The 17,522-nt window shown below is 53.6% G+C and overlaps 2 protein-coding genes and 2 long non-coding RNA genes across 7 annotated transcripts; 1 reads left to right on the top strand and 3 right to left on the bottom strand.

Moving 5' to 3' along the window:
• Nucleotides 1-687: 687 nt before the first annotated feature.
• Nucleotides 688-7,904, bottom strand: LOC144330910 (uncharacterized). Its single transcript, XR_013397550.1, has 3 exons — nt 7,780-7,904; nt 2,350-2,447; nt 688-1,389 (listed from the first exon to the last, which is right to left on the bottom strand). It is a non-coding gene; the product is annotated as an uncharacterized LOC144330910 (long non-coding RNA).
• A 365-nt stretch (nt 7,905-8,269) lies between these two features.
• Nucleotides 8,270-11,869, bottom strand: GPAA1 (glycosylphosphatidylinositol anchor attachment 1). 4 transcript variants are annotated; one of them, XM_028852155.2, is made up of 12 exons: nt 11,667-11,869; nt 11,166-11,345; nt 10,969-11,080; nt 10,620-10,767; nt 10,441-10,542; nt 10,151-10,347; nt 9,872-10,068; nt 9,606-9,759; nt 9,343-9,438; nt 9,002-9,192; nt 8,740-8,925; nt 8,270-8,601 (listed from the first exon to the last, which is right to left on the bottom strand). In XM_028852155.2, exons 1-12 carry the CDS (start codon nt 11,738-11,740, stop codon nt 8,358-8,360), a joined length of 1,881 nt encoding a protein of 626 aa, XP_028707988.1. In that variant the 5' UTR covers nt 11,741-11,869; the 3' UTR covers nt 8,270-8,357.
• An 83-nt stretch (nt 11,870-11,952) lies between these two features.
• On the top strand, nt 11,953-14,643 carry LOC144330903 (uncharacterized). Its single transcript, XR_013397543.1, has 2 exons — nt 11,953-12,181; nt 14,377-14,643. It is a non-coding gene; the product is annotated as an uncharacterized LOC144330903 (long non-coding RNA).
• A 473-nt stretch (nt 14,644-15,116) lies between these two features.
• On the bottom strand, nt 15,117-17,141 carry EXOSC4 (exosome component 4). The gene is given in 3 exon segments (NM_001261104.2): nt 15,117-15,518; nt 15,610-15,816; nt 16,852-17,141. Coding segments are annotated over 3 exon segments (738 nt in total). The 5' UTR covers nt 17,023-17,141; the 3' UTR covers nt 15,117-15,158.
• Between the last annotated feature and the right edge of the window lie 381 nt (nt 17,142-17,522).

Raw genomic sequence — 17,522 nt, 5'->3', positions numbered from 1 at the left:
GGCGGGAGGATCGCTTGAGCCCTGGAGGTTGAGGCTGCAGTGAGCCGAGATCGCCACTGCACTCCAGCCTGGGACACAGAGCGAGACCTTGTCCCAAAAAAGTAAGTAAATATGATCTTGTTATGTGGGAATATTTTTATTATAAAATATTTTAAAAGTAAGCAAAGATCGGGCGCGGTGGCTCACGCCTGTAATCCCAGCACTTTGGGAGGGTGGGGAGGGCAGATCACAAGGTCAAGAGATGGAGACCATCCTGGTCAACATGGTGGAACCTTGTCTCTACTGAAAATACAAAAATTAGCCAGGCGTGGTGGTGCGCGCCTGTAGTCCCAGCTACTCTGGGAAGCTGAGGCAGGAGAATCACCTGAACCCGGGAGGTGGAGGTTGCAGTGGGTAGAGATCCAGCCACAGCACTCCAGCCTGGGTGACAGAGGGAGACTCCGTCTCAAAAAAAAAAAAAAAAAAAAAAAAAAAGCAAATAAACTTTAAAAACTAGGCTGGGTGCGGTGGCTCACGCCTGTAATCCCAGCACTTTGGGAGGCCGTGGTGGGCAGATCACCTGAGGTTGTGAGTTTGAGACCAGCCTGACCAACGTGGAGAAACCCTGTGTTATATGTAAAATGTTTATTTAGAAACAGAATGCTTGTTCCCTGGTACCATAAGGAAAGATCAGCATTCAGACAAAAATTCTCTCAGCAAGTCAATTTTACTTTCTGCAGAAAGGGTGCTCCTCATGGATGGAACAATGGCGAGAGCACACCTGAATAAAGGAGGGAAGCAATTTTTATCCCTTACCGCAGCTTGTCCCTGCTACTGTGTCCTGTCTCCATTGGCTAGAGCCAGAGCGCACAATCTAAACTAAAACCTGACTGGCTAATAATTTAAAACTTTTCTAAATAGGTAAAGGCAAGGGAGAACAGAGGAAAAGAGGAAGTTGCTTATGCCAAATAGGGAAGGGGCATAGGCTGCGAGCTGGAACGTGCCTGTGAGCAGGTCCAGCACAACTATTTTGGTTAAGGTACAAGGACATAGAATGTACTACCTGCCTGTGAGCATGTTTAACAGCTACATGGGATAGAGCTTAAAGAATTCTGAGCACAAAGCAAGGAGGCTTGAAGGAAGTTAGTCTGTAAAAGAAACTATTACTTCTAACACTTATGATTTATTCTTTAACAATAAGGGAAACTGTGAAGAGGAAACTTTTTACTTTCTACACCCCATCTCTACTAAAAATACATCTCTACTAAAATTAGCCAGGTGTGGTGGCACATGCTTGTAATCCCAGCTACTCCGGAGGCTGAGGCAGGAGAAGCGCTTGAACCCAGGAGGCCAAGCTTGTGGTGAGCAGAGATGGCGCCATTGCACTCCAGCCTGGCGACAAGAACGAAACTGTCTCAAGAAAAAATAAAATAAAAATTAAAAACTAGTTGTGAGTGAAAATGGAGAAGGACCCCTAAAAAATGTGTCCACCCCTCACCCAATAACAGCAAGAAAAACATAGCAAAAATGATCAGAATCAACTTTTACAGAGCTATGGAAATTAATCAAAGGCTTTCATCATCCCAGGGGGTGTTATTCAATTAAACAGGTGACTATCAGTAAGAACAGTGGCCTTTAAGGGCTGTAGCTTTCCCTGCCTGGTTCAACCCTGTCCTCCAGCTCTGTGGTAATCTTGGAAATAAGAAGCCACATTTCCTAGTTAATGTGGGAGCAAAATGCCCTCATTCGTATAGAACCTCAGTCATTGAACGTGTCTGATGGCTCCCTGGAAGACTCCTACCACATCAACTCAGGGCTTGCCCAGTGCCAGCTGCCTGAGGTGATGGGTAACAGTTGCCACAAACAATAGACTAAACAAAAAGCTAAAAAGGAAGAGCAAGGGAATGAGATGTCCACAGGAGCTTTGAAAAGCCCAAAACATTTTTGGGAATACAAGTCATACACACACGGAGGACTATGGATGTGCTCGGGAGAGGCCTGAAAAGGCCCTAAACTTTCACCTCTGGCTGACCTTGAGGCTCTATACAAAGGGAAGTCTAAGGAAGAGAAATTTAAAAAAAGAAAGAAATACGAACTGGGCCTCAGAGACCTGTGGAACACTATTAAGCGTACCAACATGTGCATAATTTCAGTCCCAGGAGTAAACTAGACAGAGAAAGGAGTAAGAATACTTAAAAAAAAAATAATGGCCAAGGCTGGGCGCGGTGGCTCATGCCTGTAATCCCAGCACTTCGGGAGGCCGAGGCAGGCAGATCACCTGAGTCTGAGAGTTCAAAACCAGTCTGACCAACATGAAGAAACCTACACTCCACTAAAAATATAAAATTAGCCAGGCATGGTGGTGCATACCTGTAATCCCAGCTACTTGGGAAGCTGAGGCAGGAGAATTGCTTGAACCTGGGAGGTGGAGGTTGCAGTGAGCCAAGATTGCACCATTGCACTCCAGCCTGGGCAACAAGAGCGAAACTCTGTCTCAAAAAAAGAAAATAAGGCCAAAAACGTGCCAGATTTCATGAAAAACATGAATCTGCACATCTAGTTTTTTTGTTCAACAAACAGTAGAATAAACTAAAGGAGACATATAACAAATTGTTGAAAGACAACGAATCTTGAAAGCAGCAAGAGAGAAGTGACTCATCACATAAAAATTATTGGCTGGGCGCAGTGGCTCACTCCTCTAATCTTAGCACTTTGGGAGGCCAAGGCAGGCAGATCACCTGAGGTCTGGAGTTCAAGACCAGACTGGCCAATATGGCAAAACCCCATCTCTACTAAAAACACACAAAAAATTAGCCAGGCATGGTGGCACACACCTATAATCCCAGCTACTCCAGAGGCTGAGGCAGGAGAATCGCTTGAACCCGGGAGGCAAAGGTTGCAGTGAGCCGAGATTGTGCCATTGCTCTCCAGCCTGGGCGACAAGAGTGAAACTCCTTCTCAGAAAAAAAAATAATAACAAATACAAAAGAAAGAAAGAAAAAGAATTCTCAACAAAATTAACAAAAGATTTCTCCTCTCAAACCATGGAGGCTTGCTGGGTGAAGTGGCTAACGCCAGTAATCCCAAGCACGTTGGGAGGCCAAAGCAGGCGGATCACCTGAGGTCAGGAGTTTGAGAACAGTCTGGCTAAAATGGTGAAACAGTTGGAAGACTTATATCTCCCAATTTCAAAACTTGATTATTGTAGGTTTATAGTAAAGTAAATTTTAGTACTGATAGGATAGGCATATAGATCAATGGAATAGAATTGACAGTCCACAAATAAAGTCTGTGACTATACATCTATGGTCATTTGATTTTTTTAACGAGGGAACTGAGACCAATGGAAAAAGAGTCTCCCCAACAAACGGTTCTGGGACAATTGGATATTCAAATGCAAACAGGGCCGGGCATGCTGGCTGATGCCTATAATCCCAGCACTTTGGGACACCAAGGCAGGTAGATTGCTTGTGCCCAGACCAGCCTGGGCAAAATGGCAAAACACTGTCTTAAAAAAAAAAAAAAAAAGCCAAGGGTGGTGCACACCTGTGGTCCCAGCTACTCAGGTGGGTGAGGTGGGAGCATCACCTGAGCCTGGGGAGGTCAAAGCTGCAATGAGCTGTGATCATGCCACTGCACTCCAGCCTAGGCAACAGAGTTGAGACCCTATCTCAAAACAAACAAAACGGCCAGGCATGGTGGCTCATGCCTGTAATCCCAGCACTTTGGGAGGTCGAGGCAGCTGGATCACCTGAGGTCAGGGGTTCAAAACCAGTCTGACCAACATGAAGAAACCTCGACTCCACTAAAAATACAAAATTAGCCAGGTGTGGTGGCGCGTGCCTGTAATCCCAGCACTTTGGGAGGCCAAAGCGGGCAGATCACCTGAGGTCGAGAGTTCGAAACCAGACTGACCAACATGGAGAAACCCCATCTCTACTAAAAATACAAAATTAGCCGGGCGTGGTGATGCATGCCTGTAATCCCAGTTATTCGGGAGGCTGAGGCAGAAGAATCGCTTGAACCTGGGAGGCAGAGGTTGCAGTAAGCCACGATCGAACCACTGCACTACAGTCTGGGCAACAAGAGTGAAACTCTGTCTCAAAAAACAAAACAAAACAAAACAAAACAAAACAAAAAGCCAACAATGATTTGCAAAACAAATGCCAATGAATGAAGTTGGCTCCTTTACCTCACATTTATACACCATTTACAAGAACTGAAAAATAATCAAAGATCTAAGTTTAAGACCTAAAACCAGAAAATTCTCAGAATAAAACATAGGCAGGCCAGGCGCGGTGGCTCATGCCTGTAATCCTAGCACTTTGGGAGGCCGAGGTGTGTGGATCACTAAGTAGGAGTTCGAGACCAGCCTGGCCAACATGTGAAACCCTGTCTCTACTAAAAATACAAGAATTAGCTGAGCGTGGTGTCACATGCCTACAATCCCAGCTACTCGGGAGGCTGAAGCAGGAGAATCACTTGAACCTGGCAGGTGGAGGTTGCAGTGAGCCGAGATCACACCACTGCACCCCAGCCTGGACAACAAGAGTAAAACTCTGTCTCAAAAAAAAGAATATACACCAATTGCCAATAATAACGTGAAAAGATGCTTTAGTTTCATTAATCATTAGGTAAATGCAAATCAATATGAAAATGCAATGCCACTTCACACCCACTAGGATGGCTGTAATCTACAAGATGGACACTAGCAGGGGTGGGGGTGGTGGCTCACACCTGTAATCCCAGCACTTTGGGAGTTCAAGACGGGTGGATCACCTGAGGTCGGGAGTTTGAGACCAGCCTGACCAACATGGAGAAACCCCATTTCTACTAAAAATACAAAATTAGCCGGGCATGGTGGTGCATGCCTGGAATCCCAGCTACTCAGGAGGCTGAGACAGGAGAATCGCTTGAACCTGTGAGGCGGAGGTTGTGGTGAGCCGAGATCACGTCATTGCAGTCCAGCCTGGGTGACAAGAACAAAACTCCATCTCAAAAAAAAAAAAAAAAAAAAGATGGACACTAGCAAGTGTTGGTAAGAACGTGGACATTGGAAGAAGCCAAAATATTTGTAAAAATATAAAATGATTAGTGGGGCATGGTGGTACACGCCTGTAATCCCAGCTACTCGGGAGGCTGTAGAAATTAAAAAGTTTCCTCTTCAAAAGTTCCCTTGTTAAAAAATAAATTATAAGTGTTTCTTTTAAAGACTAACTTTCTTTTTTTTTTTTTTTTTTGAGACGGAGTCTCGCTCTGTCGCCCAGGCTGGAGTGCAGTGGCGCGATCTCAGCTCACTGCAAGCTCCGCCTCCCGGGTTCACGCCATTCTCCTGCCTCAGCCTCCCGAGTAGCTGGGACTACAGGCGCCCACAACCGCGCCCGGCTAATTTTTTGTATTTTTAGTAGAGACGGGGTTTCACCGTGGTCTCGATCTCCTGACCTTGTGATCCGCCCGCCTCGGCCTCCCAAAGTGCTGGGATTACAGGCGTGAGCCACCGCGCCCGGCAAGACTAACTTTCTTCAAGCCACCTTGCTTTGTGCTAATAACTCTTTGTTAAGCCCTATCCTATGTAGCTGTTTGATATAGAGGGATAAAGACATTCTATGTCCTTGTATTTTAACCAAGATACTTGTGTTAAACATGCTCCCAGGCACATGGTACATTCTATGTCCTTGTACTTTAACCAAGATGTTTGTGCTGGATGTGCTCACAGGCATGTCCCGGCTTGCGGTCTATGCTCCTTCCTTCCTTATTTGGGAGTATTATTACTTTTCTAAGTCCTTTAGTAAGCAACTTCCTCTTATCCTCTGTTCTCCATTGCTTTTACTTATTTAAAAAAGTTTTTAAGCTGTTAGCCCATCGGGTTCAGTTTAGATTGTGAGATCTGGCTCCAGCCAGCGGAGACAGGACAGAGTAGCAGAGACAAGCTGCCTAAGAGATAAAAATTGCTTCCCTCCTTTATTCAGGTATGTTGTCACCCTTGTTCCATCTGCAAGAAGCACCCTTTCTGCAGAAAGTAAAATTGAGTTGCTGAGAGAACTTTTTGTCCGAATGCTGATCTTTCCTTATGGTACCAGGGAACAAGCATTCTGCTTCTAAACAAACATTTCACATAGAACAGAGGCTAAGCCTGGGGAATCACTTGAACTTGGGAGGTGGAGGTTGCAGTGAGCTGAGATCTCACCATAGCACCCAGCCTGGGCTACAGTGAGACTCTGTCAAAAAAAAAAAAAAAAAAAAAAAAAATCAGGGAGGGAGAAACATGGAGGCTGAGCCCATGTCATTACTGAAAAATCAGAACAGAAATCCTGCCTTCCTAACAAAGCCGCTCCCATGGTTCCCTTTCAACGCTCGCATAGGCAGGGAGGATTCTGCACAAACCACTCAGAACACAAGCGAGGTATCCTTTAGCTCTTCCCCCCACGTATGTATTTTCATGATTTGTGCTTTAAGTGACTGCCAAAGTCCTGTTAAAAAAACAATTGAGGCTGCCAGGTATGGTGGCTCATGCCTATAATCCCAGTACTTTGGGAGGCCTAGGTGGGTGGATCATCTGAGGTCAGGAGTTTGAGACCAGCCTGGACAACATGGTGAAACCCCATCTCTACTAAAAATAGTATTAGCCAGGCGTGGTGGTGCGCCTCTGTAATCCCACTACTTGGGAGGCTGAGGCAGGAGAATTGCTAGAACCAGGGAGGTAGACGTTGCAGTGAGCCGAGATTGCACCACTGTACTCCAGCCTGGGCTACAGTGCAAGACTCCATCTCAAAAACAACACAATTGAGGTCAAAGCCCAGCTAAAATGCCTGGAGGGTGACTTTGTATCAGATGTCATCTTACAAAGAGAACAGGAGACCACAACAGAGATTTCTTCTTGGAAAATAGGAGACTGACAGATGAATCTCCCTTGCTGATTTAGCAGACGAGGCCCCTGTGATGCCCACCTAGGAGGTGTTCCTAGGGCTACTGAGAGGTGGGTGAAACCAGCCAGGCTTGGGCGGGAACTGCAGGCATCCACCCAACCTCAGAGGTATTTGCTGGAGAAAGTGACTAGAGGCTCCAACCTCTGGGACAGGGGGCTGAAGACAGGCAAGTTAATCATGAGGCTACCAGTCACAGTGTGGTTCCTGATACCCCCCATCCCCACTGAGCCTCAAACAATGCTGGACACAGAGAACATAAGGCCACCCAGCAGGCGTGCGCTTCCTCTACAGAAAGTCTAGAAACTGCCTAGGTGCTCACCCTGGGAGCCCTCTGCCTGTTCCGCAACTGTGGAGCCCCATGAATAGACTAAACCCCAACACCAGGGGCCTCATGTCAAGGGGAACCTCCCGCAGGAAGACATGCCCCAGTGAAGAGGCAGTGGCCTAGAGTGGGGCACAGGGAGGGCACTCTCCTCGGGACCTCCCAGACAACAGGCCATTTGGGGACATTGTACTGAAAGGACCCAGGCCCTCAGTTGATTCTAAGATGCTGTGGCTTCTGCAGCCAGCACGGCTGATTCCCAAGGCCCGTGCATGGTTGTGTGTGACTGTGGCACCTTTGCCTTCCTGTGACCAGAGGGCTCTCTAGTCGCAGCACCAAGGTCTCTGACATGGCCCTGGCATCACCAGAAGGCCACAGGTTTTTCCTTTCTTTCAGAACAGACGGTGGTCTTCCCAGTTCCTTTCAGAGTCCTGGTACGACAGCCTACTTCTCTCCTTGCTGGCCCATCAGTGCCCTCTCCCGTGGGGCTCTTGTCCCCATACCCCACCTGCTCCACTGTGTTGCCTGCCCGGCCCCTCGTGGGCATCTCACCTGGGCTGACTCAACTCCGAGGAAGCCAGGCCGGGTGCTCCTCCCTGCTCCATCCCAATCCCACACCAAGGTGCTGGCCTTCCCTGGGCCCCTGCCATGCCTCCTCTGCAGGGCTCCAGCTCCAGCCTCTTAGTCCTAGCAGTAAAGATGGTGTCAGGTGGTTTCTGGGTGCCTCAGCTCCTGTCAGGCCCTCAAACCATGGCCATGGTGTATTCTCCTTCCCAGCACCACTCCTGGCACAGTACCACACAGCAATGTACACAGCCCTCCGAGCCTGCATGGCACCCTCCAGGGCTGAGAGTGCACCTGAGGCTCACCTCCCAGGGCTGATGCAGCAGCAGAGCCCTAGCTGGCAGGAATGCTAACCAGTAAGTGGACTACAGCAGCCCTTGCCAGGGAGGAGGTGAGGGAATGCCAAACCCTGCAGGCAGAGGCTTCTCGCCCCCATGCCCTGGGGCCCTACATGGACAGGGGGCCAGGAGCTCAAATAGCTGCTGAAACAGACACTCGTTTATTTCCCCGGAAGGAGGCAGCATGGGGTCCTTGGGGAGTCTCTGTCCAGCTCAGACAGGCAGATCTCACTTCCAGAAGAGCACATTCCAGAAAAGTAGCCAGCAGGGGTAGAGGCCCAGAGACAGCAGTGGGAAGAGCAGGGCACCGTAGGTGTGGTGCTCCAGCACACCCTGGGCCAGCGCTGCCAGGAAGAGCTGCCAGCCCTCGGCCAGTGACAGTGGCGCCTCCTGAAGCTCCCGCCACAGGAACAGGCTGCCAAGGAGCGTGGCTGCTGGGCTTGTCAGCACCAGCAGGGCAGCATAGAGAGTCCTGGGTGGAGAAGCAACATCAGGGTAGGCTCCATGGTGGGGGCATGGACACCAAGTTGGGGGAAAGGGCTACTGAATGAGGGTATGGTCTGTGATGAGGGCACAGGCGTTGGGGGAAGTGGGGCTGATCCATACATACCGGGGCCCATGAGGCTTGGCAAGCGCAGCGGCGGGCACCATGGTGGTGGCCAGCAGGAAGCCCAGTGAGAAGTTGGTGAGCGCGATGCAGCCCAGCTGCAGTGCTAGGTAGATCAGGGCTACCAGCTTCAGTGCCATCCAGCCCCTGTCTGGGGCCTGTGTGCTTACAACCCTGCAAGACAAAGGGCTCAGAGACAACCCACAGACTGTCTGCATGTCCAGGGGACCTCTAACCCCACCCCCCAGCCAGCCCAGCCTCTCACCGGTGTGTGTTGTGGGGCAGGGCCAGGCCAGCCGCATAAATCGCCAGCAGCGTCAGCACCACAGCCTCAGCCTCTGCCACTGGGAAGTGCTGGGTGGCCACGTGTTGGCCCAGCACTGGCAGGACATAGAGGGCCAGTCCCATGGCCTGCGAGATCAGCAGAGGTGCCACGAGCGAGGCCAGCCCCACACCCTGCAGGGTACACAGGCTCTTGGAGATGGGCCCTGGGGCCAGGGGATCCCCAAAGACCACCACCATCCCACCAGCTGAGGCTAAGTTGCAACACTAAACACCAGTCAGACCCTGGAAGCCCACTCCAACAACAGAAGGGGATGCCATCACCTGTGATGGGGGAAGGGGGACACTGGGGCCAGGGGCCCCCCCGGGCTCCTCAAGGCCCACTTCGGCCTCATGCAGCTGCATCCACAGTTCCAGAGCGTAGCCCAATCAAGGACCCCAACAAGAGGTGTAATGGGATCTGCCCAGAGGGGGACCCAGGGCTTACCCCTGTACCCCACCCCCCATCAGAATGGAACACTCTCCCCAGCCTAGAGTTGAGGAGACTGGAGGCTGGTCACAAGTAGATGGCAAGGGGCAGAGGATATCTTGAGACCAAGGACCAGGAGCAAGAAGCCGGCAGCGGGCATGTAGAGGCCGATGGAGACGAAGCGGGAGAGGGCGGGGAGCAAGTAGAGGAAGAAGGACTGGTGTAGGCGCTCCAGGAGGTGGTTGAGCTTGCGGAACATGCCCTCCAAAGCCCTGTCAGGTGTGGGGCAGGTTCATGGCTGGCCACAGCCACCAGGCCATCCCCCACTCCGCCCCAGCTGGACATCATCCTGGGCATGGAAAGGGGGGACCAGAGACTACTTACTTGCCCACTGCCACCAGGTCATACTTGTACTGGCGGAAGCTATTGATGCCCCGCAGGGTTAGGGCCTCCACACGGTAGCGCAGGAAGAGGCCATGGGAGCCGTGGGGGCGGCCGGAGGCCTGCCGCAGAACCATGAGCAGCAGTGTCTGCAGGCCCTGCAGCGGTCCATCCAATGACGTCCAGTCCTGAGGCTGCAGCTTTAGAGGTGCAGGACAGGATGAGACAGGCCCTCCCACAGACCCTGTGCCCTTCAGCCCTCAGGCAGGCAGGCAGCCCCACCTTGCCCTGAAGCGTGCACAACAGGCCCCCTTTCTGGCAGAAGGTCTGGAAGAGATTGAGCAGGTCAAGGTTGGGCAGCTGCCCGTTGAGCCCCTCCACAGCCACATCGAGGCTGGTGACCACATCACTGCTCAGCTCCAGCGCCACGGCCGCCTGAATGGCCCCAGCTCGGCCCTGCAGGGGTGACGACTGCATGCCTGTAGGAGCAAGTGAATGAACGCTGATGGGGGATCTGGTGAGGGCAGTGAACCTGAGAGGCAGACCAAAGCATGCAGGACAAGAGAACCTACCAGTGACATTGACATCGTGGTAGGCTTCAAGCCAAGCCTCAGTGCCCAGAAGGTCATGTTCTGTTACCAGGAAGATGATATCTTTGGCCCAGTAAATCTGCCCTGGAGGCCAGAAGCAGGATCAGCAAGGTCTGGGGCACTGACCAAACCCCTCCATGGCCAGCAACCCTGAGCCTCACCCCGGAAGTGGGCAGCCAGTGCCAGCAGCAGCCCCACAGCCTGGCTGTTGGTAGAGTCTGAGCCACAGGGCACGGTGAGCACAAGCGACTCCGTGCTGGCAGCACGAGGGGCCCGCAGGATGCCGTATACGTTGGTGCCTGACACCATCTGTATGCAGTATGGGGGGGACCTCAGTGTAACTGTGGTAGGGCGCTGAAGCCCCCCCTTTTCTAGCCCTCCAATGCCCACCAGGGATTTCCCCTCCCACTGAGCTTCCTGGCCCCATGACACCCGCCAAGGTGATACCCAGCCCAGACCCCTCCCTCCAAGGTGCTTTCTGGGCCCAGGCACACCCCACTCCCCCAGTACATAGCGCTCGTGGGTCTCATCTGGGAAGGGCAGTTTCCGGGAGAAACTCTGCGTGTAGACCTCCAGCCCTACTGACCGCATCGTCCGTTCAAGCCAGGCCACTGGTAGAGCCCTGCAAACACGAAGGGAGCCTATGAGCAAAGCTCCCCGGCCTTAGCCACCACTGCTCGCCCCATACGCCCTGCTCTGCCGCTCACCCCGACTTCTTGCGGTGGGCAGCGAAGTCCCGTGCAAAAGCCCGGGCACGGTCTCCGCCCGCAAACTGCTCCTCCACCATGGTGGAGCCCATGGCGTTCTCCGACATGTAAGTGCGCTGGGTCAGCGGCGGGAAAACCAGCGCCAAGAACCAGGCGATGCCCGCCACGTAGCTCAGCACGCTGTGAGAGAGGACGGAGGGGCACCGGAGCGTCAGCGGGTCCTGAGACGCCGACCCGAGGCCACAGCCTCCGCACCCGGGGTCGATCGCGCGGGTCTGAGACCTAAACCCGGAGTCCTGGCATCGGGACGCCGGACCGGAGGGCTGAGCCTGGGCCTGATACCCTCAGTGCTTCCAGAGGGCAGCAGCGGAAGGGCGCGAGCAGCCGGAGGGGAGCGAGCAGCCGGAGCGGCTCCGGCCCTCGATGGGCACCGCGCAAGGGCCGCCGCCAGCGCGAGTTCCAGGGCTTTCGGGTCCCCGCCTCCCCGGGCCCTGTTCTCACCACAGCGGCGCGTTGAGGCGCAGCACGAGGCGGGCGAGCGCGCGCCGGCGAACGGGGTCCGACAGGAGGCCCATGGCGGGGCAGGGCGGCGCGGCGACGGACCCTCTGCCGTCTCCGGACCCTCTGCCGCCTCCAACTACCGCCGCGGTGCCCGCAGGCTGCTCCTGTCAGACCCGTGGACCGCGCTCGCCCGCACTTCCGGTCCCAGCGGCGCCCGCGACGGCGCGCATGTCCGGAGCACAGGACGCGCCCCCAACACCCCGTACTGCCGGCGGCGCGCAAGCCCAGACAGCGGCTGGCTGCAGGGTGGGCGGTGCTGGTGAAGCCGGAAGGACGCGAGCGGGTTGGGGAGTCCGCTAGGCGCTGCCCCCAGGAGAGTCGGACCCGCAGTGCACCGCCCCGGAGGGAGGCAGGTAGCCCTACAGTCGGAGGAGAGCAGAGAAGATGCCCGACAGCAGGCCGAGCTGGTCGGGGCAGCGAGATATCGCCCACTGGAAGGCCCGCAGGAGTCAGAGGTGATGAGCCGGGCAGTATCGCGGGAAACCCACCCCCGATATTCGACGTGGGTCCTTTTCTATTTTCCCTAAGTGGGGCTGGTCTGAGAAATAAAGGGAAAGAGTACAAAAGAGAGAAATTTTAAAGCTGGGTGTCCGGGGGAGACATCACATGTCGGCAGGTTCCGTGATGCCCCCCAGCCATAAAACCAGCAAGTTTTTATTAGCAATTTTCAAAAGGGAGGGAGTGTACGAATAGGGTGTGGGTCACAGAGATCACATGCTTCAAGGGCGACAAAAGATCACAAAGCAGAAGGCCATGGCGAAACTCGAATCACTAATGAATTTCCATGTCCGGCGGTGCACGCATTGTCAGGGTTCAAGAGCGGAGAACCGGTCTGACTAGAATTCGCCAGGCTGGAACTTCCTAATCCTAGCGAGCCTGGGGGCGCTGCAGGACACTAGGGCACTTCATCCCCATCTACATCTGCATAAAGCAGACACCCCCAGAGCGGCCATTTCAGAGGCCTCCCCTGGGAATTCATTCTTTTCCCCCAGGGCTGTTAATTATTAATATTCCTTACTGGGGAAAGAATTCAGCGATACTTCTCTTACCCGTTTTCAGTAACAAGAGAAATATGGCTCTGTCCTGCCTGGCCCACAGGCAGCCAGACTTTAAGGTTATCTCCCTTGTTCCCCAAGATCGCTGTTACCCTGTTCTTTTTTCAAGGTGCCCAGATTTCATATTGTTTAAACACACATGCATTAAACGAACAATCTGTGCAGTTAACGCAATCATCACAGGGTCATGAGCTGATATACATCCTCAGCTTATGAAGATGATGGGATTAAGAGATTAAAGACAGGCATAGGAAATCACAAGAGTATTGATTGGGGAAGGGATAAATGGCCATGAAATCTTTTTTTTTTTTTGAGACGGAGTCTCACTCTGTCACCCAGGCTGGAGTGCAGTGGCGCAATCTCAGCTCACTGCAAGCTCCGCCTCCCGGGTTTACGCCATTCTCCTGCCTCAGCCTCCCGAGTAGCTGGGACTACAGGCACCCGCCACCTCGCCTGGCTAGTTTTTGTATTTTTTTTAAGTAGAGACGGGGTTTCACCGTGTTAGCCAGGATGGTCTCGATCTCCTGACCTCGTGATCCACCCGTCTTGGTCTCCCAAAGTGCTGGGATTACAGGCTTGAGCCACCGCGCCTGGCCGTCCATGAAATCTTTACAATTTATGTTCTGTCATGGCTTTAGCGGGTACCTCTGTTCGGGGTCCCTGACTTCCCACAACAGGGCAGGTGGGTGGAAAGCCGGCGGCGGTCAGAGAATGGATGCCAAGCGATACTGTCAATGACTCAGGACGTCCCAGTGGAGTCACAGCATGAGCCCAGCACCGAGGTTTTCTGAGTCAGATGACCGCAGAGATGCTGATAGCACTACTGGCCAAAATGGGCTTCACTAGAGCTGGGGTGTGTGCAGTATAAAGTAGGGGAGCATACTGTCCCTGTCCAGGCCAAGAGATCCTTGGAATATTAGGGGAGCAGCAGCCCCAGGGTCCACACTGCAGGAGCTGGTAGTCAGGGCTCCGGCAGGTCTGTGGGCCAGAGGTGAATGAAGGGGTAGTTCGCTCAAGAAGAGGATGCACTTTGGGAAGGTGAGGTGGGAGGATCCTTTGAGACCAGCCTGGACAACAAAATGAGACCCAGTCTCTACACACAAAAAAATTCTTTTTAAATTAGCCAGGTAGGTGGGACATGCCTGTAGTCTTAGTTCAGGAGGCCAAAGTGGGAGGATCACTTGAGCCTAGGAGATTGAGACTGCAGTGAGCCGTGATCACACCACTGCACTCCAGCCTGAGCACAGAGCAAGACTATGTCTCAACAAATAAATAGTGGTGGGCAGAGAGAAGGGTCAAAACTGAAGACTCCATGTGAGAACAATTTTTTTTTTTTTTTTTTTTGAGACAGAGTCTTGCTGTCATCCAGGCTGGAGTGCAGTGGTGCTATCTTGGCTAACTGTGACCTTCATCTCTGGTTCAAGTGATTCTCCTGCCCCAGCCTCCCTAGTAGCTGGGACTACAAGTACCTGCCACCACACTAATTTTTGTATTAGTAGAGATGGGGTTTCACCATGTTGGCCAGGCTGGTCTCGAACTCCTGACCTCAAGTGATCCATGAGAACAGGTAATTTTTGTACTTTTATTTTTTTTAGATGGAGTCTTGCTCTGTCGCCCAGGCTGCAGTGCAGTGGCACGATCTCGGCTCACTGCAACCTCCGCCTCCCCGGTTCAAGAGATTCTCCTGCCTCAGCCTCCTGAGTAACTCAGATTACAGGCATGTGCCACCACCCCCAGCTAATTTTGTATTTTTCGTAGAGACGGGGTTTCACCATGTTGGCCAGGATGGTCTCAAATTCCTGACCTGAAGCAATCCGCCTACCTCAGCCTCTCAAAGTTCTGGGATTACAGGTGTGAGCCACCATGCCTGGCTGTTGTATTTTTTAGAGCCCAAGGTAAGCAGCAGGAAAAGCCCAAGGGGCTCCAGGCCATAGTCCAGAGGCCATGGGACATGGCCCCCACATCTCTAGGTTGGGTACTCAGAGCCAGCTGAGTTCTCCCTCAGCCCTTTGCTCAGGGCCCTGGATGTGCCAGAGTAAGGGTAACAGATTCCTCAGTCCAATGACCTGGCTCATCTTGCCAGGCCCTGCCTCCTGCTCAGCTGCCTTGAGTCCTTACTGGGACATGTTGCTTTTTCCACCCAGGACCTCCCCCACAGCAACCCCCTAATCCACTGTTCTCTTCAGGGTTTGAATTAGGCTACACAGAGATAGGCAGTTCATGTGTGGGCGAGGGGCCCTGGTCATCCCCAGGAGCCAGCACCAGACCAGGCTCTGCCAGGCTTCACATGGCTCTGAAGTGCTGTTGGGTGATTAACGTACAGTGAGGGTTGTGTGGGCAGAGGAGGGTTTTATTCTGGACATGGGTGGCTGGGTGGTCAGTCCCCCAGCAAGATAGAGGCCTCACGCACATGCTGCCTGACCACTCTGTCCAAGAGGGTGTGCACATCTCGAGCAGCCTGGGCAGCAGCCTCCAACACCCGCTCCAGGTGGTCCTCGTGCAGCCGGGCATCCATCTCAAGCAGCGCAATCTGTCCTGAGGCTGGCAGCAGGGCCAGGGCCAGCTGGGGGCCACCAGCTGCCTCCTCCACATGGCTGAGGTCCGCCAGGGCTGTGCCGTCCACAAAGCCAGCTGAGCACGCACACACAAAGTCTCTCATGGGTATCCCAGCATCCAGCACTGCCAGTGTGGCTGCATTCACACAAGCTGCATAGGTCCCACCATCTGCCTGTAGCACCTGCAGGGACCCCAGGGTGTGAGTCTATCAGACTCTCTCCCCAACCCCATCACACCCACCCCTCCCTGGATTGACGCTGCAGCCGGCTCACCTGCACATAGATATCAATCTGGGAACGTGGGTGCAGCTGTGTGAGGATGGCTGCCTCGAAAGTCTGGCGGAGCTGCAGGCCCATCTCACAGGACTTCCGGTCCCCATGTGGCCGTCGCTTGCGCTCACCTGTGCTGAAGGTCGCTGAACTATATTGACAGTTCACTAGGGCCCTGTCCGGCAGGGCTCGAGCCCGGGAACCCCGGATCTGGAAGAGGACGGACACATGAGCCAGGCCCACTCCTTCCAGCTCACACGCCACTGTCCTCTGTGGGTCTGCCTCTCCCTCCACTTTCAATGCCTCAGCAAGGGGCAACTACATTACCTCCAAAACAAAGCCCCCTGTTTTGCACTCTCTGTCTTGCATGTGTTGCCCTCTGGCATCTTTTAATTGGCTTCCTTGTGCCCATCCTTGCCCCATTCCCTGCCAACCCAAGTTTACAAACATCAAGGCTGATTCTGTCTCACCTTCACACTCAAATCCTAATTACCTTACAAAGGTTTCACATTACATATGATATAAAATCCCAAATCATTTCCCTGGTCTACAAAACCCTAATTCCTCACCTCCCCGGGAACTCTCAACCTTATTTAGAGTTATCCCCTCTTTCCCCACCAGCAGTCTTTCTGTTATGCATAAGTGCCTTGCTTGTTTTCACCACCGTGGTCTTCGCCCTCCTGGTTCCCTCCGCCTGGAAAGCAGAGCTCCTACCCTCATGCGCTAAACAAACACTCTTTCAATACCTTCACTGGCCAGGCACAGTTACAGCGCTGGAAACACAGCAATGAAACCAGAGAGTTTTATGTAGTTTCTGTCCTTAGGAAGCTTATGTTCTAGCGAGGAAACGGGAAAATGCTTAAGCAAAATAGGCATTTGAGATTGTAGATGCACAAAAGACAAGGGTTTATTGTAGGGAGAGAAGTACCGCATGGATAAAGCCGTCTGGGAAGGAGTGACGTCGGAGTAGAGCTGAGAGGAGAGGGAGCGAGTGGGGGAGTGCCTGGCACGTTGAAGAGCCGCAAAGAGGAGGGAGAGCGCAGGCACAGAGACCGATGAGAAAGGCAGGACCACCGCGCAGCACACTAAAGACTTGCATTTACTCCGAGTGAGATGCAGTGCTGAGCATCGGCTGTGTAGACTGAGGCGCGCCGGCCGCACCTCTCAAGTCCCCGAACCTGTGCTCAGCCCGGCTGCCCCGCAGATCCCGCGGTCACGCGATTCCCATCCCGCACGCCCACTCGCCTCGTGCGGGCCGTAGACCACCGCCAGCGCCTTGGTGTTGCCCTGCTCGATGTAGGCCGAGCCGTCAGCCTGCGCGAACACGCCCATCCGAGCCTGGATCTTGCGCAGCTCCCCGGCGCGCCGACCGTCCACCCGGTAGCCCTGGTCCGACAAGAGCTCCAGCCCCGCCATGCTGCCCGGCCGCCAGCTCCGCTCTCTGCCTAGTTCTCTGATTCGCGGGAGAACTACAGCGCCCTGCGGCTCCGACCTCCCCGAATCTACGGTTTCCGGCGGTCCGCTATCACTTCCGGTTCCGGGGAGCTACAGCTCCCCGCGGTCCCGACCTCCCTGGATCTACGGTTTCCGGCGGTCCGCTGTCACTTCCGGTCCCGGGGAACTGGAGTTCCTCGCGGCACCGACCTCCCTGGATCTACGGTTTCTGGCGGTTCGGCTTCACTTCTGTCTCCGGGGAACTGCGGTGGCGCTGTCGGGGAAGCAGCGGTTGAGCCCGCAGCCGTTCCCGGAGCTGTGCCACGGGTGCCAGGAGGTGGGCGCCCGCCGAAGGAGAAATTCCCGTCACGCCCTCGGGACCAGTGGTGCCCACATTCAGCCCTTCCCCGCGCCCCAAGTGTGGAAGTGGAAGGATGAACCCAGTGGGTTGCGACACTGACAGGAGAAGGCATTGAGCGGTC

The sequence above is a fragment of the Macaca mulatta genome, chromosome 8 (assembly GCF_049350105.2).
Source record: "Macaca mulatta isolate MMU2019108-1 chromosome 8, T2T-MMU8v2.0, whole genome shotgun sequence".
Taxonomy (NCBI): domain Eukaryota; kingdom Metazoa; phylum Chordata; class Mammalia; order Primates; family Cercopithecidae; genus Macaca; species Macaca mulatta.
The sequence above is the reverse complement of the archived record's forward strand: the minus strand, read 5'-3'. Positions and strand labels throughout refer to the sequence as shown.

What these genes read in the sequence shown, in the direction of transcription:
- GPAA1 (XM_028852155.2), bottom strand. Translation starts at nt 11,740, where the DNA reads ATGGGCCTCCTGTCGGACCCCGTTCGCCGGCGCGCGCTCGCCCGCCTC. An exon ending in ACTGGCTGCCCACTTCCGGG is followed by an intron (nt 10,543 to 10,619) that starts GTGAGGCTCAGG and finishes TCTGGCCTCCAG; the next exon opens with GGCAGATTTACTGGGCCAAA. An exon ending in GACCTGGTGGCAGTGGGCAA is followed by an intron (nt 9,760 to 9,871) that starts GTAAGTAGTCTC and finishes CACACCTGACAG; the next exon opens with GGCTTTGGAGGGCATGTTCC.